This window comes from Gobio gobio, assembly GCF_949357685.1.
Source record: "Gobio gobio genome assembly, chromosome: 13".
NCBI lineage: Eukaryota > Metazoa > Chordata > Actinopteri > Cypriniformes > Gobionidae > Gobio > Gobio gobio.
Genome location: NC_137106.1, coordinates 48,256,505 through 48,282,676, shown reverse-complemented (window position 1 = coordinate 48,282,676; position 26,172 = coordinate 48,256,505). Strand labels below are relative to the sequence as shown.

Sequence of the window (26,172 nt, the reverse complement as noted above, 5' to 3'; positions counted from 1 at the left end):
TCCATCCATCTATCCATCCATCTATCCAACCATCTATCCATCCATCTATCCAACCATCCATCCATCCATCTATCCAACCATCCATCCATCCATCCATCCATCCATCCATCCATCCATCCATCCATCCATCTATCTATCTATCTATCTATCTATCTATCCATCCATCCATCCATCCATCCATCCATCCATCTATCCATCTATCCATCCATCCATCAATTCATCTATCCAACATCCATCTATCCAACATCCATCTATCCAACATCCATCTATCCAACATCCATCTATCCATCCATCCATCCATCTATCCATCCATCTATCCATCCAACCATCTATCCATCCAACCATCTATCCATCCATCCATCCATCCATTAGGGGTGTAAAGCCAGCAATACGATATTTTCCAATACCTCAAAAAGTTCTGCGATAAGATTACGATACAATCTCAATTCATATTTCGATATCATGTGCCTATTTTACACAACAAAATATATAACAAACATTTATTTCAAAACTTCACATTCTGCACCCTGATTGGGCATCCCCAAATAACTCCACACAGTAATCTAATGACATGAAAAAGTATTTAGGCTTCTGTGCTAACTTTCCCGACTAACTTTTTTCACTAGGAGCACAGTGGCCCCCAACTGAAAATTTTAGGGGCACAAGCAGAAAATTTAGGGGCGCACACCGTAAATCAACATGCTAACCAAATCTACTAATTTCCACTGTATTACTAATAGGGATCGGTATTGTTAAGGTTTTATCGGTATTACTACTCTTACCGATACTGCTTATCGATCCGGTACATTAACGGTATTATTATCGGTTCTTTTTATTATACTGTATATTTTTTAATGAAAAAAAATAAAAACAAAATTAAGAACATAATCAACATGGCTTTATAATCTGAAAAGTAAAATATCTATAGCAAAAGAAACTGCAATGTTTGAACAAAAATATAAAACATCTATTTGTAAATGGACCAGGTGCAGGCATTCAGAAGGTCTGCTAACATCAATATTACTTAGAAAGAACAAAAATACAAAGAAATATAATAAAGTAATGAAATGTAAATTAACACTGCATAGTTTTCACAGTATAAATAGATAGATTAATGCTTATAAAAGCTAAAGTTATTAATTCAAGAGATGTGAATATTTGCCTTTTGTTCGATTCGAATCAATGGCTCAATCGTCTGCAGGTTTATTAGAAGCTGCCCCTTTAAGACCGAATGCAGAACTAATAATATCATATTCTCCTATTTCTCCAAACTATTTATGCCCATTTAAGATATAAACTGTTAAAGTAACTACTCTCCAACCTGGTCATTTTGACACAGGCTATTTATTGTTTATTTATTGATGTTTTTGATGTTTATTACCTGATATGGCCTACTAACTAAATACAGTCTCAATACAGGCGATACGTCCGTGATAATTAATGCGATATGGCTCAGCTTGTCAGAGAACTACTGCTCTGTGTAGTAAATGCTGCTCCATATGAAAGCAGGTGACGCCGATCAAGGAACCGGCTTTACTGACGAGATGTGCTTAACAAAGTCATGCGATATATCGCCCAGCCCTACCATGCATTCATAACATTGGAATCCGAATGAAGCTCATGTGGTATGTTTAGAAATTTGATGTGGTTTAGCTCTCTCTGTAGGCCTATGTCATGTTAATGGCACGAGTCGGTGGGCGGGGCTACAGAATCAAGCGTTGTTCTTCTTCTGTTGAGGTTGTGCTTCACCACACTCAGACGTCAAAGCCTGGCACATTCTGAGATCGAGCGTTTCCTGGGCCTGGTGTCAATAAAAGCTTTTCTTTGGATGTTTTCAGCTCTGAAACTTACAGGATATTCTTATATTACCATGATCTTTTATATATCAAAGGCTCAAGTGAAAGTTGATTTCTCAATTCATCACCCCTTTAATATTTTTACATTGTGCAAAAGTATTATAATATGAAAGGCTCCAATGCAGAGCGACACAAAGCGCTTATGCGCATCCCGTGTGCAGAATGATATGCCTGAAGCAACACAGAGTCACATCACTCCTTTGCACGAGTTTATTGAGCATTCTCCGATTCATAGTATTCGATTCTCCTTAAATGCAAAACCATAGACCATAGAAAAGAAGACTGAATTGAGTGGCCTATTTGTGCTCCGTTTGAGATGAGTGCTCGCTGCTTTATGCAAGGCTTTAAACATGAGCAAATTATACACTTTCGTGAAGATTCAGGGCTGGCCTGAGCGTCTTTCACAAGCTCTGAAAGGTCATTTAAACGAGAAGGCATGCGTATTGATTTTTAACGCTTGGCATCGATGCATCGATCTAATGTCTAAAGATATGATGCATCGATCTATAACGATGTATGGTTACAACCCTACTATCTATCCATCCATCTATTCATTAAAAAAAATATATTTTAATCCTTTTACGTTCTCTCTAGTATCTAATTTGCGGGCATCAGGGAGCCGCTATCAATATGTGGTGAATTGAAAAGATTTTGAATGCTAGCTTTTCACTTTCCAATTTGCAATCATGTGTGCTGTGTGTATAGGGAGCAGCGCACATTTTACAAAATAAGATATTTGTCAATGCTGCTCTGGATCTGTTGCGCAACTAATCCCCCAGTCAGTCATCTCTCCTTGCCATTATCTTCATGTGATCAGTGAAATCTGATGTACTGTAAGTAAGTCCCTTTAGGGACTCCGCAGAATGCGTTATTAATTTTCCGTGCCTTTCCAAATTTGGATTTAAGCTTCGGGCACATCTCTAGGAGAGACCATATGGAACACGAAATGTGTGTGATGCAGTAATACTCACCGGCAACAGACACATCCACATTGGCAGAGAGACCAGTTTCTGCACCTGCTCACGGATCAAGTCCACTTCCTGCAGTGAAGAACATGCCACAAATAAACAGTCAATGATCTTCTGAGAGTTCTGCTTTACTAGCCAAACGTCATATCACATCAGCTAAAATCCAACCACACATGTCTTGAAGACATGTTTTTTTCAGGACTGAAGCTCTGATTATACAGTTAAAAAAACTTGTCACTTACTTCACACATCTCATTTAACAAAGAAAAACCAAGACTGAAAATCGAGTGTGTGAAACTTTTACCTTAGGTGCAATTTTCTGCACTGACACCTCTCATAGCATCTGTACTTCATCACAAACATTACAGATGTGCATTTAATCAGGGACTTTACAGGCTCATGATGAACATTTCTATTGTTACCCAAACCTAGTCTTCATCCACGGCACACGCGTAAGCAAACATGATTAGCATACGAACACTAGACAATGAAATCACATCAACAATGCTAATGGGCCATCTGATGGGACGGGAGACACCGTGCCTTAAATTAGCAGCAAAGCCAAAAATAGATGAAAACAGCCTTGAACTGAAGCTGCCGTTATACATGTGAACCCCCGAGCTGCTGTTTTCTCTGAGTTTAGAGTGCGGTTAAAAACCCTATAGCAAAGTGGGTTTGAAAAAGCAACAGTGCCACCAAGTGATGAGATCGTAGAATACTTTTAAAATGGTGGTCAAAATCAGCAAATGCACATTTATGAGTCATTGTTAATTTTGACAGCAAATTTTGATTTAGTTTTAGTCATAGTCTTTTGACTAAAATGCCATTTAGTTTTAGTCATATTTTAGTCACCTGAATTGTTTTTAGTTTTAGTCTAGTTGTTTTAGTCGACTAAATATTATAAGATTTTAGTCAACTAAATCTACTGTAGATTTAGTCTCCTAAAATCTAATGAGTTTAGTTAAATTGTAATAATTTAAGCATTTAAGCGCCATTTAATTATGACATCATTTTGTTTTTGACATTAAAAATACACGAAAGATAGCTCAATTCACTTTTCTTTTTTTTCTTTTTTTACATCTATATAGTTTTTATATCTTTGTATTTCTTTTAGTTAGTAGGCCATATCATGTAAAGCTAAAGCTTCAAATAAGTTATTTATTTATTTATTTTTAATTTCAGTTAACATTTATTTAATTTCAAGTAATGATTTTTTATAATTGTTTTAGTTAACTATTATAACCCTGATACTTTATTGAATATGTGTCAAATACTGGTCTTTCCTCCTGACTATGAATTAAATGGGAATTAAATGAAATACAGTTTATTGTGTAACCAAATACGAATATATAATGCGTTACTTTTAAATTAAAAAACAAGCTCGAAATACACCGGGATCTTATTTTTAAATGTCTGCTGCACCTCTGTTGCAGGAGCTCATTCAAGTGTAGGAGTTAAAATAGGCATTGTTACAACCGTCTAAAACATATTACTATATAATCATCATTGCCTGGCATAAATGTGTGTTATTCATTGATTGTGAACTGCTCTGGAGCGCTGGATTGGGGATGCGTGAGTGCGCCTGTAGAACGTGCAACAGCGTTCAAATCAAATGTGCGCATCTGTTACACAGGACATCATTTCTGACTGGATCTCTTCCCTAATCGACCCTCCCTAACATTTTCGTCTCGTTTTTATTTGTTGACGAAAATGACAGCAAGTTTTCGTCATAGTTTTTGTCATCCAACACTAGTTTTTATTTAGTTATCGTCTCGTTTTCGTCAGTGAAAAAAGGTCGTTGACGAAAATTATGACGAAAATTATTCGTCAACGAAATTAACACTGCTCACCAGACTGTTGAAGCAGTGATCGAGGAAGAGCAGAAGCACCGTCTGTTCCTTCAGCGACAGGCCGAGCTGCTCGCCCGACAGACACGACTCCATCACACACCTGAAGAAGTGAGGGAAGTGTGTGGGCGCTTTCTTGAAAACCTGACGAGAGAGAAACATCATGTCTAATGAAACAGGCCTGTAAAAAAAATTATTGAAATATATGGTTGTGGTTGCCAGAACTCCGCAATAAAAAATACAGTAGGAGCATTTTACAAAAAATAGTCATATTTTATTAAGAGAAACCATTTTAATATACCATATTACTAAAAATCTGTTTTTCCCTTTATAATACAAACACCTTAAAAACACAGGTGGTAGAACACTTGATGAATGAAAAGTGACCAGCTGGATATAAACTAATGTAAACAGATGGCAACAATCGTGACATTAAGCATTTGGGTCGTTTGTGTGTGTGTGTGTGTGTGTGTGTGTGTGTGTGTGTGTGTGTGTGTGTGTGTGTGTGTGTGTGTGTGTGTGTGTGTGTGTGTGTGTGTGTCACATTGTTTTAACCACTTGAGGTTCATAAATTCAATACAGCTGTGCTGTTTGGAAACATCAGAAGTTGAAGCTTTATTTGTCGTTACAAATAAATACCTAGGGTTGTGTTTGTTTTCTTCTAGGAGAGTCAAGAATTAAGAGGATCTAGCAGTGTTTGGGGGCTGTCTGTATGCAGTAATGCTATCTTTCCACCAAATGCAAAAAAACTCTAAAAATAGTTTTGTTTTCTATGCCAGGGTGTTGCAATGCAGTTGCTAAGGTATTCTCAGTGGTTTTTAGCACTTTGTTATATGGTTGCTAAGCTATTGTTGGAGGTTGCTAGGGTGTTGTGACTGGTTTGCGGGTGTTGTGACTGGTTTGCAGGTGTTTTCTTCCTGTCTGGTGTAAAATAGTCGTGCACCCTCTTCTGGTCTTTGACTCAGGTTCCTCCTTCATTTTTCATCTCCTTTCTGCTGTAAGCATCTCAGCTTAGACCTCATACTGCTCTTCTCCACTAATGCAGCATCTAGTCATCATATTATTACTTTATAAGAGTATGAAAGCACGTACGGTAGTGCAGGGCTTGGCGCTTACTTTTTTTCCCAAGGAGCACCTGTGTTGCCAAATTGAAAAATTTAGGGGCGCATTTTGAAACTTTAGGGGCTATTAAAACTATTAATAAAACTATTTCTGCTTTTATATATATAAAACACACTGTGACAGATTTTGCCACACTAGTGTTATTTTAGTATCACTGAGATACTATAGTTTTTGTTTTCTGAGATACATTTTTCATGTTCAGTTTGCTTTCATTTTAATTTTAGTTAAGTTTTTTTTAGTTGTTGTTATTTTTAAAAATGTCTAACTAGAACAAAATGAGAAAAGTTTTTTATATTTTATATAAAAAATGATATTACACAGCGTTTTTAAAATTGTGAATGTAATACTGTAATAATTTATTCTGAATAATTTATGATGGTGTTTATAATGATGTCTACAATGTTTTACTACTTTTAGATTATCATTGTTGTGTGATATTTTTTTTTTATGTGGACCCCAGGAAGACTAGCTCGTGTCACTTGGTGACAGCTAATGGGGATCCTTTTAACAATAGACAATATTACGCAGCGCCTGAAAATAGTCCCCAGCGCTCTCTGTGCAGGCAGGTTGTCACATTGGTTATGTTGACGGAAGTTAGCCTATTTTCAGGCGCTGCGTAACATCACTTTTGAGCGAGATGCTAACGGTATAATCAGATTCAATGATCTATGCCAGGGGTGTCCAAAGTCCGGCGTGCTGGCCAAATGCTACCTGGGGATGAATTTCAAAAGGCCCACAGCTTGTCTATTAAAATATATTATATGTGGCCCGCTGCGCATAATTTACAAATCGTGCAGTTTCACAATGTCAACACAAGGCGGCAGTACTAGATTTCAGGCCGGGGAAACAGAGGCAAAAGCGGAACGAAACAGCGCTACTTGTGCACAGCGCCACTCGCGAGCTCTGACTCAGAACAAATGTGTTTACTTGCGGAGTGTCTTGATCACGTGACCACCAAACAGCCCGTGAGAAGTGTTCGAGTTCGGCGTAGAGGTCTCCAGTATGAGCTGCAAATCTCTCAGTGATTTAATTTAGTTTAAAGCCAGTTAAACAGCGCTGACTTAACAACAACACTAACGTGCAAATCAGGAGAAACACTGAGCCGATCCAGTTAAAATACTTTTCAAGCAACAATTCACCAACATTCATCATGGGTTTACTGTGGTAGCACTACCTGTAACCGTGGTATTATGTCAGAAATTTAGGTTAATATCTAATTTTTTTTTTTTTTTTTAAATATGTAGACCTGTATTAAACGAGTAATAAAGGCCAAATTACAGACTATTTTTGTCATAAACTTGCAGTTTTGTGCACTTGTATTTATATGTTTAAAGACTAAATACCATAAAGCCATTCTAGATATAGATATACTTTATTTTATAATTTTTACCATGCAGTGAGGTGCCATGTGTGCACTGCAAAAAATGCTCTTATTTAGTATTTTTGTCTTGTTTCTAGTCTAAATATCTGATAATTCTTAAATCAAGATGCTTTTACTAAAGTTAAAGGGCTACTTCAGTTAGTTAGCATTAAGCTTTGTATCAGTAGAAACCCCATTTTGGCTAGAGACTACAGCCAGTAGAGGGAGCTGTTCTGCATGTTTTCAACCCGCCCACAGGGGAGGGATCTCACTCACAGAATGTAAATGTGCTCGGTTTGGCCTCGGGCATTCATAACGGAGCGGTGCAGAGCAAAGTGAGTGTTTCAACTTTTCAGTGAATTCCTATGAAAGTTTAGCTTCCACTTGCATGATATGATAAAGCGCCAGACTGGACACGCGACGAGAATGACAGTCGTGCTTACCTCAGCTCTGGTCAGATCTTCTCTCTTGATTAATTAAATCTGACTCCTGCTGCGTTTGTCCTGTGACTTTCGTTCGGCTCACTCACGTTATTGAAAATACACGTTCAGTTTTTAAATGTAGTGTCTGCTCTCTAACTGAACGAAATTATTTTATTATCATGAATATCAAAACGACGTTGGCGGCGGTGTCATGGTGGGCAAGTGATAACCAGTAGCCGTGGCTTGGGAGCGGCCTCGTAGGGCAGCGATGTAAGTGCATTCTGGGAGTTGTTGTCTTTCATCCACATGAGACAAAAATACATTTTCTGTCTTTTCTCAGTCTATAAGGCACCAAATTCTAAAATAATTTCACATTTCTACTACATAAATTACCCAGTTTAAATATACATTCATCTTCCTAGCGCTGAAGTGCTCCTTTAAATGACAATGTATGAAATATTTTTCTTGTTTTCTGGAAAATAAGTTAAAAGTTTTTGCTTAAAACAACCTAAATTATCTGCCAACGGGGAAAGAAAAATAATATTTTTATGTTTGCATTCTTGTGTTTTGTTTCTGTCCCAACAGATTACTTTTCTTACCCCATTGGCAGATCATTTAGCTTGCTTTAAGCAAAAACTCAATTCATTTTGAGTGTAGTATTACATTTACATCTATCTCAAATTACTTTACTGTCAGCGCATACTTTTACCAAATCTGTCATGTTTCCAAGAAACCAAACATGTTTTATCATCGAATCTGGCCCCCTTTAAAAAAAGTTTGGACACCCCTGATCTATGCTAAAAGTGCTACCGCCAGACCCAGAGATCGGCTGAATGGATTCGAAAACGGTCAAACTCAACTGTTTAACTCAAGGGGAGATGGAAAATGAGCCTATTTTCAAAAATAGTGGTATGTTCCTTTAAACCTACCATACCCCCAAACCTGTCCTAATTGTACCTGTATCCACTTCAATAGAAGCACAAGCGTTTAGCCATACATCAACGCAATAAGTACATTGTGCCAAACATTTTCTTATATATACGGTTGCAAGAAAAAGCATGCGGAATCACAAGCAATCTCTCATTCATCAACATTTCGATACAAACCTCCCAGGCAGGAACGTTTTCCCGAAACTTCTCGTTGACGATGCAGCAGATGGACATCAGGAAGCTGTTGGTGGAGACTTCCGGTGTGTAGTTCAGCCACAGGTAGCTCTCCAGGTACTGACTGCAGGACACACACACTCACTTCACACAACTGTATGACACACACAACACTTACAGCAACAACAAACACCAACCTGAACTCCAGCAGCATAATCTTTCTGATGGCAAATCTGAGAAGAGTACACACCAAAGTCAATATACAGCAAAGTGCTCAATCATTGGCTTTAATATAGAGCAGAATAACTGAATACATGGACGTTTGGTTCAGCAGTGTATGTGTGCTTCTGTTTGCAATTCATTTATTTGTTCTTATTTATTTTATTTTTTATGTAAATGTATTTCGACGATTCAAATAAAGCCTCTGTGTGTAAGCTATTACAACACATTTACCCAAATTATCCAAAACATTATGCGATAATGAATTATCTGTATGGCGGTATAGAAGGCGGTTTTCAATGTGGTATCGAATATTGATATTTTTCAAGGCATCATATAACTTTATTTTAATAAATGGTCAAAACAATAAATCTTGCATAAAACAATGAAGAATAATATATTGATATTTAACATTATTTTAATATATTTTCTGTCCAAATTTGGTGTTCCTTTAAATAATAGTGTGGTTATTTTAATGTTATTGGCTTGTATTTTTAAAATTAAGATTCAATAAAATTATAGAATTTAATTAAAAAGTCTAATACTCATACAATTATTTAAAAGAAATTAAAAAAATGGACTGCTAAATGATTAATTGCAATTAATCGTATTCAAAATAAAAGTGTGTTTACATTATATGTGTGTGCATACTGTGTATAATGATGATGTAAATACACACATTAATACATTTTAATGAATTCAATAAAATCAGTATATAATCTGATTATATTACATAAAACTAAATGAACATTAAAATATACATCATAATTATACACAGTATATAATATGATTATATTACATAAAACTAAATGAACATTAATATTTTGATATTTAAAATTATCTTAATATATTTTCTGTACAATGTTGGTGTTAATTTAAATAAAAGTGTGGTTATTTTATTGGCTTGAAAACATGAAAAAGTCATTTTACTTATCTAGTAAAAGCATCTTGATTTAAGAATTGTTAGATATTTGGACTGGAAAAGAGAAAGATACTAAGTAAGAAAAGCATTTTTTGCGGTTCAAGAACTGCACATGAATCTTCTTACTTTGATTTAAGAATCTCATTCTGATAAATGTCCTCAATGACCTGAAAACAGAAAATATTCATAAGCCACATCCTCTTTAGAGCCAGACTTTAGATATAAGATGATCATTTACTGACAAAAAAAAACACAATTCTGGCCATTGACAACAGTACTGAAGCACCATATCCTGAGGATGTTTATATATTCAGTGAAATCTGAAGCTAAAGGAGGATTAAAGCTCAGTTTGTCCTCTTACCTGAGAATCAAATGGTAGTTTATTCTTGACATGAGGCGCCCAGTATTTGTTTGAAAGCTTGAGATAACAAGAACACAACTGTTAGTAGATGAACACAAATAAACTGAGTGTGTTTGACTTCATAAAGTGATCCTAACTCACCTGAGTGACATATTCCGCGTTAATCTGAGCCACCGACGGCGCGGAGGTCTTGATCAGTCTCGCGTCCTTCTGCATTTCGATCACTGATCAATAATAATAATGATAATCAATATCCAGTCATGTGTCAAACTACTGTATAACGACTGGAAAGCTCATTCACTTCTTTCAGCGCTCGCTGCTGAAAACCCAACAGATCAAATATACGCTGGAATGTGAACTTAATCAACACTGACTATCAACGGAAACTTTGTTTATAGCAGAGACGTCATGAATACGTTACTAGCTTTAGCTGCATGCTAACATGTGAAAGTATGAAAGTCGCGGCTAATGACAACTTCCGCTTTTGGAGTTTCCTTCCAAAATAAAAGCCTTTAGACCAGCGGTTCAAAGCTTTTCTTTTCCTTTTTTGTTGTATTTAACAAATAAGTAAAACAATCAGTGTCAATATAGGCTTATTAAAATAAGCTACTAAAACAATTAAAATAATTAAATTTCAGGCTGGTGTGCCGTCTGAACTTGTTTGTTTTAATATTCATAATATTCAACACTGAACAAGTGTGTTTTAATATATAATATTCATTATAAATTTACTATAATATTATACTTGCATTATTCATACTATTTATTATATACTTACTATAATATTATACTTGCATTATTCATACTATTCAACACTGAACTATTGTCTTAATATATCATGTGTATTATATATTTACTATAATATTATACTTGCATTATTCATACTATTCATTTTATATTTACTATAATATTATACTTGCATTATTCATACTATTTAACACTGAACACGTGTCTTAATATATAATATTTATTATATATTTACTATAACATTATACTTGCATTATTCATACTATTTAACACTGAACACGTGTCTTAATATATAATATTTATTATATATTTACTATAATATTATACTTGCATTATTCATACTATTTAACACTGAACAAGTGTCTTAATATATAATATGTATTATATATTTACTATAATATTATACTTGCATTATTCATACTATTTAACACTGAACAAGTGTCTTAATATATCATAATGTATTATATATTTACTATAATATTATACTTGCATTATTCATACTATTCAACACTAAACAATTGTCTTAATATATAATATTCATTATATATTTACTGTAATATTATACTATGTTATCTTTATTGTAAAATTGTAAATTAAGCACTTCATTGAGTAACTGTGTATGTTCAGGACCATCAGCCAAGTTTGTGGTCTCTCTGATTTACACTTTTAAGGCAGAAAAATTATAATTGGGGAAACATTACTGTACATTTGGAACACAAATAAAAATGGTAAAGTGCAAGTTAAAGACGATTTTTGATCCAACAAATGGTTTTAATTCTTGTCCAAATGTTTCTTATTTTGTAGTATTTTTTATTTATTTTTTTCTCTCATTTAGTACTGCCCTTCAGAAGCAACAGAAGATACTTACATGTTTCCCGGAAGACAAATTAAGTATAATTTACCTTGATCGTTAAATTCAAAAAGTTTTCTTTTTGAAGGCTCTTAAAGCATTGTGTTTCCTGCTGGATCAGTGAATGTTTCAACCTTTTTTAAGAGTTGTGTTTGTCCTCACAATTCACAATTGTCCTCAGTGTGAAAAGATGGATCTCAGAATCACACAGTCACTCCCGGAAAGGGTTCAAATATGCAAAAGATGCTGGAAAACTGAAGAATGTGCAGGAGCAGGAGGATTTTTATGAAGAACATTGGGCAGTTTAACTGCTCAGGATAAATGGACTCATGAACAAAACACACACACACTGCAGTGGATCATCCAGGGAACGACACACAGTATTAAGAATCAAGAATATATGTAAACTTTTGAACGGGGCCATTTTAATAAATTCAGCAATTTTTTTGTCTTGTGGACTATATGTATATTTTTATGTAAAATAACTTATTAAAGGTCCTGTTCTTCGTGATCCCATTTTTCAAACTTTAGTTAGTGTGTAATGTTGCTGTTAGAGCATAAATAATACCTGTAAAATTATAAAGCTCAAAGTTCAATGCCAAGCGAGATATTTTATTTAACAGAAGTTCCCTTTCAAAGCCTACAGCGAACCTTCCCGGGCAACGTGAGCTAAGCTGCTGTCGAATCACAACACGGGAACCGCTGGCACAATCAGAACTCGTTACGTATTTCTGAAGGAGGGACTTCATAGAACGAGAAAATTCTCAGGCCGTTTTGAGGACAGTGAAAACAGCGGCATACAGATCAGTAAATTGTGTGAAAAATACTGTGTTTTTTTACACATGAAACATAAACACATGTTATATTGCACACTGTAAACACAATCAAAGCTTCAAAAAACACGAAAAACGGGACCTTTAAGGACAGCACTAAATAAAAAATAACATGCATTTTGCATGATATCTCTTTTTTTATTATTATTATTCACATTTTCTGCAAGGGGTGTGTAAACTTTTGAGCACAACTGTATATAGCATGCAGTATTCAGAGAAGCGTTCTATTCCTCATGGATGGTTTCTCATTTGCTAGTCTCAGCCTTTAGACGTCTGCCGTCAGTCTGAAGGTCTGGCTATGTGAGACTACTCATTTGCTTGCTCCTCCGTTGTCCAGCCCGTTCTCTAAATGCACTGTGAGGAGGAACAAGAAAACACAACAGGATCCTGTGCAGAAGATTGTAGCGAATTAGCTCAGAGGGGAAATATTAATAATTATTCATAACTCATTATGATTATTCATAATGATTAATTATAAATATTTGAATCAGTTAAATAGATTAACTTGATGTAGCTATTACAATTACAATCAATCAATCAATCAATCAATCAATCAATCAATCAATCAATCAGTTCATCCGGTGAACATTCAGTATTGATTATTAATTAATTCTAAGAAAAGGGTATTTTTCATGGCCACAGAAAAATAATTCTCCCTTTGTATTTACATAAGAGCATAACAAGATTTATCATTTAAGGGAAAATTTGTTTGCAGGCAGGGAGTCAGGAACAAACATAGCCTATATTGTGCACAAACTTTATGAACTGAAACGCAGACAAGACTAAAACTAACATAAAACATACATACACAATACATACATGGCAAGAGGTAAAGTTAAAGTTGTTAGAAGAACCGGTTAAGTAAAGATGGATGAAGTTATGCAAAGAGTCAACCTGGGAGAACCACCCTTGAGAAGCTCCTTTGTCTGAGCAAAGGAGTTTACAGTTTTACTAACTACACAGCGACTTATAATTCTTAGTACATTTCTTGCATTTGCCTGGGAAGGCATCCAGATATATGGCCGCAGGAGAAAGTCTTGATGGATCCGTCCGATGGTTTTGCAGTTGCGATCATTTCCGTCAGAGAAGAGAAGAGAAGAGAAGAGAAGAGAAGAGAAGAGAAGAGAAGAGAAGAGAAGAGAAGAGAAGAGAAGAGAAGAGAAGAGGGCTTGCATCTGTGCATCTCCCTCTTAAAGAGTAACTTCAGTGATTTAGCATTAAGCTTTGTTTTTAAACTGGGTCATTTATGCAGTAGAAATATGAATTATTTTTGAATTTGGTGCCTTCTAGACTGAGAAAAGACAGAAAATGTATTTTTGTCTCATGTGGATGAAAGACAACAACTCCCAGAATGCACTTGCTTCGCTGTCCTGCGAGGCCACTCCGTACACCGTAGTTTTGATCTTCATAGTAATACAATCATTTCGTTCAGTTAGAGAATAAACATTACAATTAAAAACTGAACGTGTCTTTTCAATAAAGTGTGAGTGAGCCGAACGAAAGTCACGTCACAGACGCAGCCGTGTCAGATTTCATTCCTCATGCAGAGCTGAGCAGAGCTGAGGTAACGTTAAGCGCCAGTCTGGCACGTTTTCAGATCGCATATGGAAGCTTAACTATCACAAGAATTAATTGAAAAGTTGAAACACTCACTTTACTCTGCACCGCGCTCCGTTATTATGCTTATCCGTGCGGCCGTCTGTGTCTTACATTCTGTGTGTGAGATCTCTCCTCTATGGGCGGGTTGATAACATGCGGAACAGCGCCATCTAGTGGCTGTAGTCTTTGCCTCTGGCCAAAAAATCCTCAGATGACGCAAAATGACGATATTTGCATCATCGGAGGAATTTTTCCAGAAATAAAATGCATAATTCTCTCGTCTCACGGGGATATGAGGGGGGAAAGTACCATCATTTGAATATACTACCGGGTTTCTACTGATACAAAGCCTAATGCTTAATCACTGAAGTGACCCTTTAAGAGTCTCAGAGAAATCCCAACCACGATAGTTCAGTTGCCCAATGGGATTGTTGGGATTTCCCAGCAGAAAATTCCTCTGTGGGGGATTTATGGCTCTTTGTTTCAAGTAAGTTTCAATGGGCCTGTGCCCATATATACTCCAATTAATGCAACAAACACACACTGCTTCCTACGAGGGAGTAACATACATGAAAGTGTAAGTCGTGAAACGAGCATTCATTTGATAGGAGACAAGACATATATGACATTACATGAACTATTAAGTTGCTCATAAGACATGCATAGATGAAATAGCATACAAGGGCCACATTTTTTGGGCCGTAAAACGTCTTATCAGTTGGTTTCCAGGGTAACTGAGGATCTTTCTCTGTTGTGTTGGGGGAGGGTCTGTTACTAAGCACAACGCATTTAAAACATATTTGTTAAATGTAAAAGCCGATTATGTGTCTGATTTCGCCTCAGTCGCTACATAATTCCCCCCTTTCGATAGTTGTTGCCCCTCCTATGGACAACAGTGAGCAATATCGAAGGTGCAGAAAGATCAGGAACACACCCCAGCAGAGGTGGACTCTGGTTGTTTGTGTCCCCTGGAGTGAAGATAAGATAAGGCAGACAGATAAGGCAGACAGTAGCCAAGTTCAGGTCTCTGAGCTTGTGGATCAGGTGCCCTGGCTGTGTGTCACCTATCATCCTGAAGTCTGTTTGTGTGGGGCAGGTGTCTGCCTACGATTTCAGGAAATGGTTAGGGGTCTGTGTGGCCTGAAGAGGGTTTTTAGACCAACCTAGTGCTGGTGGTTGTTAGCTTCTCTATCACGAGAAGTCTGAAGGACTCTTGTGGCGGTGCTGATGTGAGCTCGTCTGAGCTGTGTGGGGCAAGGAGTTGGAAGCTTGTCCTTTGCAGTACTCCTCTGGTGAGTCCTGTTCAGGGGCTATTTTGCTGGCGTCAGCAGCTCATGTAATGCTGCGTTCACACCAAACGCGAATAGAGCGTCTGGCGCGAGTGATTTCAATGTTAAGTCAATGGAAAGGCGCGTTGACGCGCGTCTGGAGGTTCAGCGGCGCGGAAGGCGCGTTTCGCGCGAAGGACACGAATACGCCTCATTCGCACGTCCAGTTCGCGCGAATGACGCGAATTGAGCTTCTTGCACGATACGCGCGTTACACGCGAATGGTGCTTTTGTGCATTCACGCATTTGAAGCGAATTCGCGTCTGACGCCCGAGTTGAAAAATTTGAACTTTGGCGTCAATTCGCGCCGCGTTAACCAATCAGGAGCCTGCTCGCTGCGGTCACGTGGTAAAGTGACGTGATGAGAAACCCTGCATAATTTAAAAATACAACTTTTGTGTCACAAAATGTAGTTTTAAGACTTTTTCAGGTGATAATGTAGTTGTTTAAAGCTCAAATCTGTGGTTTATTTATAAAGAGAGCGCCTATTTTAAAAAAATAATCTTGTGTTTTTGGATTTGTGAGATCCAGGCGATCACCGGGCGCTCAGCGCTCATTAACCCCGGCGAGAGCAGCCTTTCCTCGGCCAGTCCTTCTGCCGTTTGCCGCTGGCTCTGATGTCCTGTAGTGGTGCATCTTGTGTAGATCTAACGGCCAATCTTTGCTCTCATGAATCTATAATTTGTTGTCTGCCAAATCATTTTGACTGAGGGCAAAGAGAAGTTTTATAACTTTATATTTTAAGGATATTTAAATATACATGTAGTGAAGATAATGTAGGAGTTGCCTGGACCACATTTGTGTGGCTATTAATGCTTAATATATATGTTTAATGAAAATGAAAAGAGGCAGAGTGGTGTTTTATGACGTATTTCTCCTGGAGTGCCTTGAACGCGCGTCAATTTCGCTTCAAACGCTCGATTTCTACGCGCGTCCAAAATGTTCGCGTGTGAAACTAGACGCAGTCGATTTTGACGCTCAATTCGCGTTTGGTGTGAACGCAGCATAACTCTGAGATAGTCATGTCCAGCTGTCCTTGTGTAGCCTCCGGCGGAGGATGTTGTTGTTTGATGTCCTGTGGTGTGCGCAGGTTGAGGGTGCAGTCTTCCATGGCTTCACCCAGTGGCTTGTCTGGTGCTTGCTCTGTCCAGCTGCTCTCATGGTTCAACAGCTGTCTGAGCCATTTCAAGTCTTTGTTTCTGGTTTGAGCCTCAGTCTCTAGCTGGTCGGTGAGGCTTTGAGCATGTGTCTGCTCCTTGCTGGTCTCTGTGATCTGCTGTGTGAGGTTGTTTTTACCTTCTGTTTCAGATCCATGAGGTGGAAGCTAAGGAGGTGATACCCTTGATCACCTGTCTCGCTGAAACTCTGGCTCGGATCATGTATTGTTAGTCCTCTTCTCTCATTGTCCAGTTGCATTGGCTCTGGTGCTGTAGGCTTTCCGCAACCCTGGGTGGAACCATTTTCCTCGCAATGTCAAGTCAGTCCTTTAGGTCTCCCGTTTGGGAGGATGGGCTGAGTATCTAAAACATTTTGGCACACTGGTTGTTGAGAATAGGGTGAGGGACCAATTAGTGCTAGGCGGTATGACCAAACATTTATATCACTTTATTTTTCAAAATTATATCGGTTTCACGGTATATGACGGGGTTTTTTTCCCCCTATGCATGACCGGGTGTTAACCCCATTTTCTACTAATTGAGAGAGGAAATACTGCAGTAGATTGACTAGAATGCCCTATTTTACTGTCATGATGAGTAAATATTGTAGAAAAATTCCACACTTAGAATTAATAGGCCTAAAGGTTTACAAAGCCCCACAAAATTATTCTGTGCAGAGACAACAACCAATAAAACACAAAACTGCAACACACTCATTACAGAGACACATGCATATTATGATACCATGGAGATAGATAATTTTTAAAGATTGAGGGCACCTTAAGCATTTTAAAAATCTCACCCTATATAACAACAAACTGACAAAATGACGGAGAAACGCGGAGGAACATTTAAAAGGTCTAAAGAAATGTTCAATACATTTAAGAGCACTACAGTCTCTGAACATAGACACACGTCAGTTTAACACAGAAAGAATAAAGCAGTTACATTTTTGCCCATTCTTCAAATATTACCCATCGTGTCATTGCGGTCGTGATCACACGTACAGTTCAGTGTCCATTGCATAACGTTACATTTCATTTGAAAAAGACGTGATGAAATATGTGCGCATATACACGCTGCCGGTTCATGTTTAGAGCACTAGAGTATATGAAATATGTCCATAAAAAACGCGCCCATTCAATCTCATTCAAACGAGTGTACAGCCGATGTACACACAACGGCTGTCCGAAATCACTCACTCGTTTTCATCCACTTCTGCGTTCCAAACGTTGGTTAAGCGTCACATACCGGTATTGCGGTATCATCAAAATTCTTATCATAACAAAAATAAATACCGGTATTCGGTATGAACCGGTATAGGGGAGAGCGGGGCACAACCTAGTCTCAGTTTGTGTAAATTCACTTGGGGTTCAGAGTATTTATTTTTTCTCACATTAAATCCCCACGTCTAGTACAATTATGTGGTTTTGTTTCATTAATACTGTGTATACTTTTTTTCTTGATTTACCCCGAAAGAATGGAAGTGAAATGTGACAACATGCCCCATGGGTGGGGCACATTGTAACATGACCAAATGACAGCTTAGATGTTACCTGATTTAATAACAAAAAATTCAAGACAAACTAAAATATTTTGTCAATAAAATACAATTATTAACTTTTTAATTTTTAATCATTAAAAATATCTAGATTTTTGAAACACATGGCTAAATACAGCCAAACATCATAGTTAAAAACATAATGATAATGAATAATTTCTGAGCATTGACTGTCATTATTTTTACTTTTCTCATGGTTTCTCAAAAGAATTCATAAAAGTATAGAATATAATAGCGTAGTTCTAATAGGGGCTCATTGTAATGCAGTGTTACAACGCACCCCACCTGCGCAACTGGGATTTAAACCGTGGCTCATGTCTTCTGCTGTTAGATCAACATTAAAGAACAATCTCAACTGTTAAATAACAGATATAAGATTCAAATAATATCAGATTTGTCTTGTTTTAAATCACCACAAAAAACAGTAAGAAATTTACTTTTTGCTATGGTTAAATAAATGTTCAGTAATATCTTCCAAAGATTATTTAATTTTACCTTTAAATAATATATTTTTTCTCTAAATAATGTTGATATGGCAACTAGTAAATACACCAAGTTTCTAAGTTTCGTCATCCTGGCATGTGTGGAAAGTGTTAAACCATGTGTGTTACAACTAAAGCCTAGTTCAGACTGCACGATTTTCAAACTCGTCGGATCACAGTTCTTTTCACACTGCATGACTATCTGGGCCAGCATTCAGTCACTGCTGTGTTCACACTGCACGATGGATCGGCGACAGAGGGTTTCACACTGCATGACTGTACAAAAGGAAAAATCGCCGACAGCTCTGTCCCGTCCGCGAACTACGTTTCACAAGCAAACATACGCAAGAAGTGAGAAGGAAACAACGCGAGATCACACGTGCGTCAGACCGGAGTTCTTGCGCCAGACTGGAATTGTTATTAAAAATATAGACTGCAGTTCAGAAACTTGCTATCCAAATTGTCTGTGCGCTGATTTGCAGCAAAAAGGAGAAAAAGAAAAAAGATTATGGTGGAGGAAATGGTTGGGGAGACACAGGGAGCAAGGATTGTGTTCTGCAAAGAGAGTTTGAGGTAAATAAATAATTTTGCAGTGTGCTGCTGCTGCGGCTGGTCAAGCAAATGTTTGTGCTTTGTTTCTGCTTGATATAACTGTAAATATATATATATATATATATATATATATATATATATATATATATATATATATATATATATATTAAAAATACGGATATTCTGGTCTATAACTCCTCCCCGAACCTCCCGCTGCCCTGTATCTTGCTCTCTCATTGGCTGTCGGTCATCGCAGATGTATTTTTCAGTCAGAACTCATTTCACACAGCAGGAGTTTGAATCGCCGACAGGTCCAGATATTTAGCATGCCAAATATCTCGCGAGCGTCGGCGACTCATCGGCGATTCTCTCTGATCGCGTCTTTGATCATTCACACTGCGTGATTGTCACTCGCGTGCACAAGCACCGATTTGCCTATGATTTCAGCCATTTGTCTGCGATTTCCCAAAACCTGTCGGCGAGTCAAAATCGGGGCTAAAATCGGGCAGTGTGAACTTGGCATAACCCCGCGTTAGTTTGTGCCCCGCACTCCCCTACATCACATGCGTATGATTTTGATGAGAATTTTCTGGTAGCATAAACTCCCATTTGGGCAAGTCTGGAGAATCATGACTCTTAATGAAGAGGGAGGGATCATTGTTAATTAGCCAAAATCTGTAGAATACAAAAAGACCAAAGGGCATCATCTCAACAGTGTGACTAGTTGTTGAACAATGGCAGGAAGCTGGTGTGCTGTTCAATCTCTGGCACTTTGTGTGTGGTTTTGTACTTTTTGTCATGCTGTTCCACAGTGGAGTAATCTGCCCCAGAATCCTCTGATGTTAAAGCAAATTGACCAGCGGGTTCAACAACAAGCTAGTCAACAGTTTCCTCAGAAGGTTCAACAGCTAGCAAGTCAACAGTTTCCTCAGAAGGTTCAACAACAAGCTAGTCAACAGTTTCCTCAGAAGGTTCAACAACAAGCTAGTCAACAGTTTCCTCAGAAGGTTCAACAGCTAGCTAGTCAACAGTTTCCTCAGAAGGTTCAACAACAAGCTAGTCAAAAGTTTCCTCAGAAGGTTCAACAGCTAGCTAGTCAACAGTTTCCTCAGCAGGTTCAACAGCTAGCTAGTCAACAGTTTCCTCAGCAGGTTCAACAACAAGCTAGTCAACAGTTTCCTCAGCAGGTTCAACAACAAGCTAGTCATCAGTTTCCTCAGCAGGTTCAACAACAAGCTAGTCAACAGTTTCCTCAGCAGGTTCAACAACAAGCTAGTCAACAGTTTCCTCAGCAGGTTCAACAACAAGCTAGTCAACAGTTTCCTCAGCAGGTTCAACAACAAGCTAGTCAACAGTTTCCTCAGCAGGTTCAACAACAAGCTAGTCAACAGTTTCCCCAGCAGTTTCAACAACAAGCTAGTCAACAGTTTCCTCAGCAGGTTCAACAACAAGCTAGTCAACAGTTTCCTCAGCAGGTTCAACAACAAGCTAGTCAACAGTTTCCTCAGCAGGTTCAACAACAAGCTAGTCAAAAGTTTCCTCAGCAGGTTCAGTCTAAGCAGCCAGTGGCGCAGGCAGAGCCCCTTGACAAATGTGCTGTAGCTGATTATGAGCAGATCCAATGTGGCCCACCTGGTATCAGTGGTGCTGAGTGTGACGCTATCAACTGCTGCTTTAATGGACAGCAGTGTTTCTATGGGAAGGCAGGTAAGAGTGAGTCAATGTTAAGGTTTTCATGTTAAACCACTCCTCAGTAATAACCTGCTCTTGTACCTTGTTCCAGTGACTGTCCAGTGTATAAGAGATGGTCAGTTTGTGGTAGTGGTGGCAAGAGATGTTACACTACCTCGCTTGAGCCTGGATTCAGTCCGTCTCCTGGGTGGAAACGACCCACCTTGCAGTCCTGTGGGATCCACACCTTCCTTTGCTATATACCAGTTCCCTGTCACTGCATGTGGCACAAGCATGATGGTGAGTAGCTGCTTGTGGTTCTGTTCTGCATGGCTTAGAATGGCCTGGATGCCAACAGTTATTATTTGCAGGAGGACGGTGGATATGTGGTGTATGAGAACCGAATGACCTCCTCGTATGAAGTGGGTGTCGGACCACTTGGTTCCATCACAAGGGACAGCCATTTTGAGTAGGTTTTTTGTTGTTGTTTTTTTTTAATTAGAAAAAATATGAATCCTTGACAAAGGCTACAAGCTCACTATTTGTTGTCTAGGCTTCTCTTCCAGTGTAGGTACTCTGCTACTTCTGTGGAAGCTCTGGTTGTGGAGGTCAACACTGTTCCTGCACCTCCACCAGTAGCGGCTTCTGGACCCCTCAGGGTGGAGCTTAGACTGGCAAATGGTCAATGTGTCACCAAAGGCTGTGCAGAAGGTAAGCGTCTGTCCAAGTATGCACAAGTATTTTCTAAAAATCCAGATTGCAGCAGTTTCTGGTTAAACGCTGGTTTTCTTCCTCAGGGGATGAGGCATACACGTCCTACTACGGTGATGCTGATTATCCCGTCACAAAAGTCCTGCGGGAGCCTGTGTATGTTGAGGTGCGCATTTTGGAGAGGACCGACCCCAACATTGTCCTAATGCTTGGACATTGCTGGGCGACATCAACCCCCAGTCCACTCAGTCTACCCCAGTGGGACCTTCTGGTCGATGGGTGAGTAAGGCCAGTCTTTATCCATCTAGTGTGCTGTAAGGCACTTCTGACTGCCTCTTTACCTTTCAGATGCCCTTACCAGGATGACCGTTACCTGACCTCATTGGTTCCGGTGGCTGGATCTTCTGGTCTTCAGTTCCCAACCCACTACAAGCGCTTTGTTGTGAAGATGTTCACATTTGTGGATCCAGCATCACTGGCTCCTCTACAGGAAACCGTATGCTCTGCAGCCTTACCTGAATCCTTAATATTAGGTGTTTTTCTTTCTGTGGCTTATCCCTTTCCCCCCTCTGTTAGATCTTCATCCACTGTAGTACAGCAGTGTGCCATCCCTCTTCTGGCTCCTGTGAGCAAAGCTGCACTAGGAAAAGTGAGTGCTTGTTGTAAACTGACTTCAGGAACCATGAGAATTTGGTTTTTAAATGCCTCACGATTCTACCATTTTCTTTTCCAGGAAGAGATGCTAACGTCAAGACCATCTCTAGTGGGCAAACTGTGGTGTCTAGTGGAGAAGTTACCCTGGTCATGTGACTTTAGTAGTTTTAATAAACTTCTTAACTCCACTGTCTCTTTGGTATTGATTTTTCATGACTGTTCTCAGTTTGATTTATTGGGCTACACTACTAAACAGGAGTTCCCTTTTTTGCTTCAAGGTTATGCTTGTCTTGAACTAAACAAGCCAAGTTTCTGCCCAAACCTGACCTATTTGCCAAGTTGCTGTTTTGCTCTCTAACTTGTGGCTTTATGGCTGGACTAACATAACTGCTTGTATTGCTATTCAAGCATGCCAAGTCCCTCTGTTTTTTGGTAATGCTATTTGAAAGCCCCTGAAGTCGTGCAAGTACAGCATTGCATCTGCAACGAAATCAGTATCAACCTGCATTGTCTTATTTATTTTTTTTAAATCCCAAATTGTGACCAGCCTTTTTTCTTTAGGCTAGCCCCAATGTTTATTGAAAAGTAGACTGGTGCTTTAATAAAAGCTGGTTTAGTCCCTTAACTGGTGTGTCACACCGGAGTTGCTGTCTGCGGGCCTGTTTACACCTGGTACTAAAGCGTTTATCAGTCCAATCACAAGTGGACTATGCTAAATACAGGTGTAAATGGGTTCTAAAATGTTTTAAACTTGTCCTGTTTTTTTTTTGTGTTGCTTTTAACCTTACTCATGAAAGGGGTCTATAAACCGTCTCCAGAGTGTGACATTAACTGGTCTAAACCATGTCGCTTCTGTAGATTTGGGCAATAAGCTACTTTGTTTAACTGTCTGTGCTTGTTGCACCATTAAAAACAGAATGTGGAAGGCAATCCATGGCATCAAGGAAATGCATCCCATTTTAATTATATTTAACTGGTTTGAAGAGCTAACTGTTGGTGAATTAGGTTTGTGAAATAAACATTTCAAAATGGGGTCTACTATTATATTTGTCCATTTTTAGTGCCCCATCCTTAAGTCTTAGTCCTGTTAACTCTTCTTGCTCTTTGTATCACACATTTTTCCTAGAGACATTTTGGTGGAAAATTTGAGAAAACGTAGGTCTGTGGCCAGTTGCATAAACTGCTGATGTTAAAGAATAAGAAGCTGAGGGCAAGTGGACAAAAATGAATGACTGCTTCAATTAACTTTTTCATGCCCTTCCCTCCCTATCTTCCCTCTGTGTCGTTGATTTTGTACCAGGAGATTTTTTGTAGGTATTGGGCTGTTACATGTGTGTACCGAATTTCATACCTGTATGTGAAACGTAGTGGGAGGGGCACTTTGTTGAAATGTTGTAGGTGGCGCTATCGAGCCATTTTGCCATGCCTAATTCTGAAACTCATATGTAGATGTCTTCAGGCTAGGACTCTTATCAAACATCTGAAGTTTGGGGCAGATCGGACATTGTATAGCTGTGTCCCAATTCGGGGGCTGCATCCTTCAAAGGCCGCATTTGAAGGCCGATTGCGTCACTGCAGCGCGACGAAGGCTGTCCCAATTCGAAGAGGCCTTCAAATGCAGCCTGCCGTTCGTGTTGCCAAGTCCGCGTCTTTTCAGCCGAATTAGGCTACTTTTAAGTTGTTTCCGCGGGTGAAAAATTATTTCCGCGGGTTTGTTTCTACCCCATAAGTAAGATTTCGCCGCTCCAACACCCCCAAACGTACAACTCCAGTGGAGAATTTGGCCGCTCGATGGAGAAAATCGCATTGGCAGTTTTGGACTACTTTTGTTGCAGAGACTTGGCAACCCTACCCACCGTCCTTCTCCCCGGCCGCGAAGGATAGAACCAACCAGAACAAGTGGATCCTTCGCAGTGTATTCCTCTGCCCATCCCGCGGCCGAGGAATACACTTATAAATGTAAGTATTGTGTTTTTTCATTTACTCAAATAACCAATGAAACGTTTTAAAAGCCGGTGGTCTTTATTTCTGTGTTACCACTGCACGGCTTTATTCGTTACGTGATCTGATGTAATATTTCGTTTTGTTTTATGGATGAAGTTTTATGGATGACAGCTTTATTAAAATGAGGGCAGCAAATGAGTATTTATTTACCGGGCCGAAAAACTCGGCCAGTGTGGATTGGAATACGACCCATTTGTAGTATTTCCATAGGTTCTTGTGTAGGTAGGCTATAGGGAGGCTTTATCCTATACAAACCCCACAAAAAAAAAGAATATAGTATCTATAAATATGATTTCTGGAGTATTTTGTATGTTTGTAGGCTACTGATGCATCATATTTTTTTAATTTTCTTAAGATTGCACCCCTGCCTTGCAGGTTAAAAAAAAAATTACAACTTAAAAACAAACAAACAAAGTATGCAAGTTAACAGACACATCTTTACTGAAATGTATTGTGCTGTTGTGTTTGTTATTGAGTGACATGTTTATTTCCTCTGCCTTAGTATTGAAAGTGTCCTGGGACAGGTGAGGAATTGGGAAACTTGGCCATGGTTTGTCTTCATGAATGAGGTGTTGGGACAACCCCACTGTCCTCATTGCCTCCATCCCTGAGGACACACCAGGGCCAAGTTCAGCAGAGGATGACCAAGATGAGGAGCAACTCCACCAAGAGGAAACGACACCGAGAGGATGAGCTGATGGAGAGACTGAGAGGATGAGCTGATGGAGAGACTGAGAGGATGAGCTGATGGAGAGACTGAGAGGATGAGCTGATGGAGAGACTGAGAGGATGAGCTGATGGAGAGACCGAGAGGATGAGCTGATGGAGAGACTGAGAGGATGAGCTGATGGAGAGACTGAGAGGATGAGCTGATGGAGATACTGAGAGGATGAGCTGATGGAGAGACTGAGAGGATGAGCTGATGGAGATACTGAGAGGATGAGCTGATGGAGAGACTGAGAGGATGAGCTGATGGAGAGACCGAGAGGATGAGCTGATGGAGATACCGAGAGGATGAGCTGATGGAGAGACCGAGAGGATGAGCTGATGGAGAGACTGAGAGGATGAGCTGATGGAGAGACTGAGAGGATGAGCTGATGGAAAGACTGAGAGGATGAGCTGATGGAGAGACTGAGAGGATGAGCTGATGGAGAGACTGAGAGGATGAGCTGATGGAGATACTGAGAGGATGAGCTGATGGAGATACTGAGAGGATGAGCTGATGGAGAGACTGAGAGGATGAGCTGATGGAGAGACTGAGAGGATGAGCTGATGGAGATACTGAGAGGATGAGCTGATGGAGATACTGAGAGGATGAGCTGATGGAGATACTGAGAGGATGAGCTGATGGAGAGACTGAGAGGATGAGCTGATGGAGAGACTGAGAGGATGAGCTGATGGAGAGACTGAGGGAGGACATGAAGAGACAGACAGAGGAGAGCAGGGAGAGACTGAGAGGATGAGCTGATGGAGATACCGAGAGGATGAGCTGATGGAGAGACTGAGGGAGGACATGAAGAGACAGACAGAGGAGAGCAGGGAGAGAATGGACTGATTGTTTTCTCTTCTTGAGAGATTGTTGAGAACTAAAATTTTGGTTTTGTAAATTAAAATGTGTAAATTAAATATTATCGTTCTACATATTATTTTTGTAATGCAAGTTATAATTTGTAAATGAAATAAATAATTCTGTACATTTATGTCAATTCATTTGTAAATGAAACAATAAATTGTTCTATACATTTTTATTTACAGTACTTTTTACAACTATTTACATAAGTTACGTTTAAGATTAGAAAAACAAAATACATTTTTAAATTAACAGTACATAAAACAGATGGAA

The 26,172-nt window shown here is 38.9% G+C and overlaps 2 protein-coding genes across 3 annotated transcripts in view; one reads left to right on the top strand and one right to left on the bottom strand.

Annotated features, from left to right (window-relative positions):
* The window catches only part of aqr (aquarius intron-binding spliceosomal factor), a 113,695-nt gene extending 103,029 nt beyond the window's left edge, over positions 1-10,666 (bottom strand). For both annotated transcript variants that reach the window (XM_079833216.1, XM_079833217.1), the window contains exons 1-7: positions 10,322-10,666; positions 10,181-10,237; positions 9,946-9,986; positions 8,876-8,911; positions 8,682-8,802; positions 4,675-4,815; positions 2,828-2,896 (exon numbers count right to left, since the gene is read on the bottom strand). In XM_079833216.1, coding sequence (XP_079689342.1) covers positions 2,828-2,896; positions 4,675-4,815; positions 8,682-8,802; positions 8,876-8,911; positions 9,946-9,986; positions 10,181-10,237; positions 10,322-10,396 — 540 coding nt within the window. In that variant the 5' untranslated portion in view covers positions 10,397-10,666. The remainder of the gene's footprint in view (positions 1-2,827; positions 2,897-4,674; positions 4,816-8,681; positions 8,803-8,875; positions 8,912-9,945; positions 9,987-10,180; positions 10,238-10,321) is intronic.
* Positions 10,667-17,007: 6,341 nt separating this feature from the next.
* On the top strand, positions 17,008-22,337 carry LOC307136040 (zona pellucida sperm-binding protein 4-like; the record flags this gene model as incomplete). The annotated part of the gene is made up of 8 exons (XM_079832786.1): positions 17,008-17,014; positions 20,892-20,996; positions 21,073-21,260; positions 21,332-21,429; positions 21,514-21,671; positions 21,758-21,950; positions 22,020-22,167; positions 22,248-22,337. The coding sequence occupies 8 exons, from the start codon at positions 17,008-17,010 to the stop codon at positions 22,335-22,337; spliced, it is 987 nt and encodes a 328-aa protein (XP_079688912.1).
* Between the last annotated feature and the right edge of the window lie 3,835 nt (positions 22,338-26,172).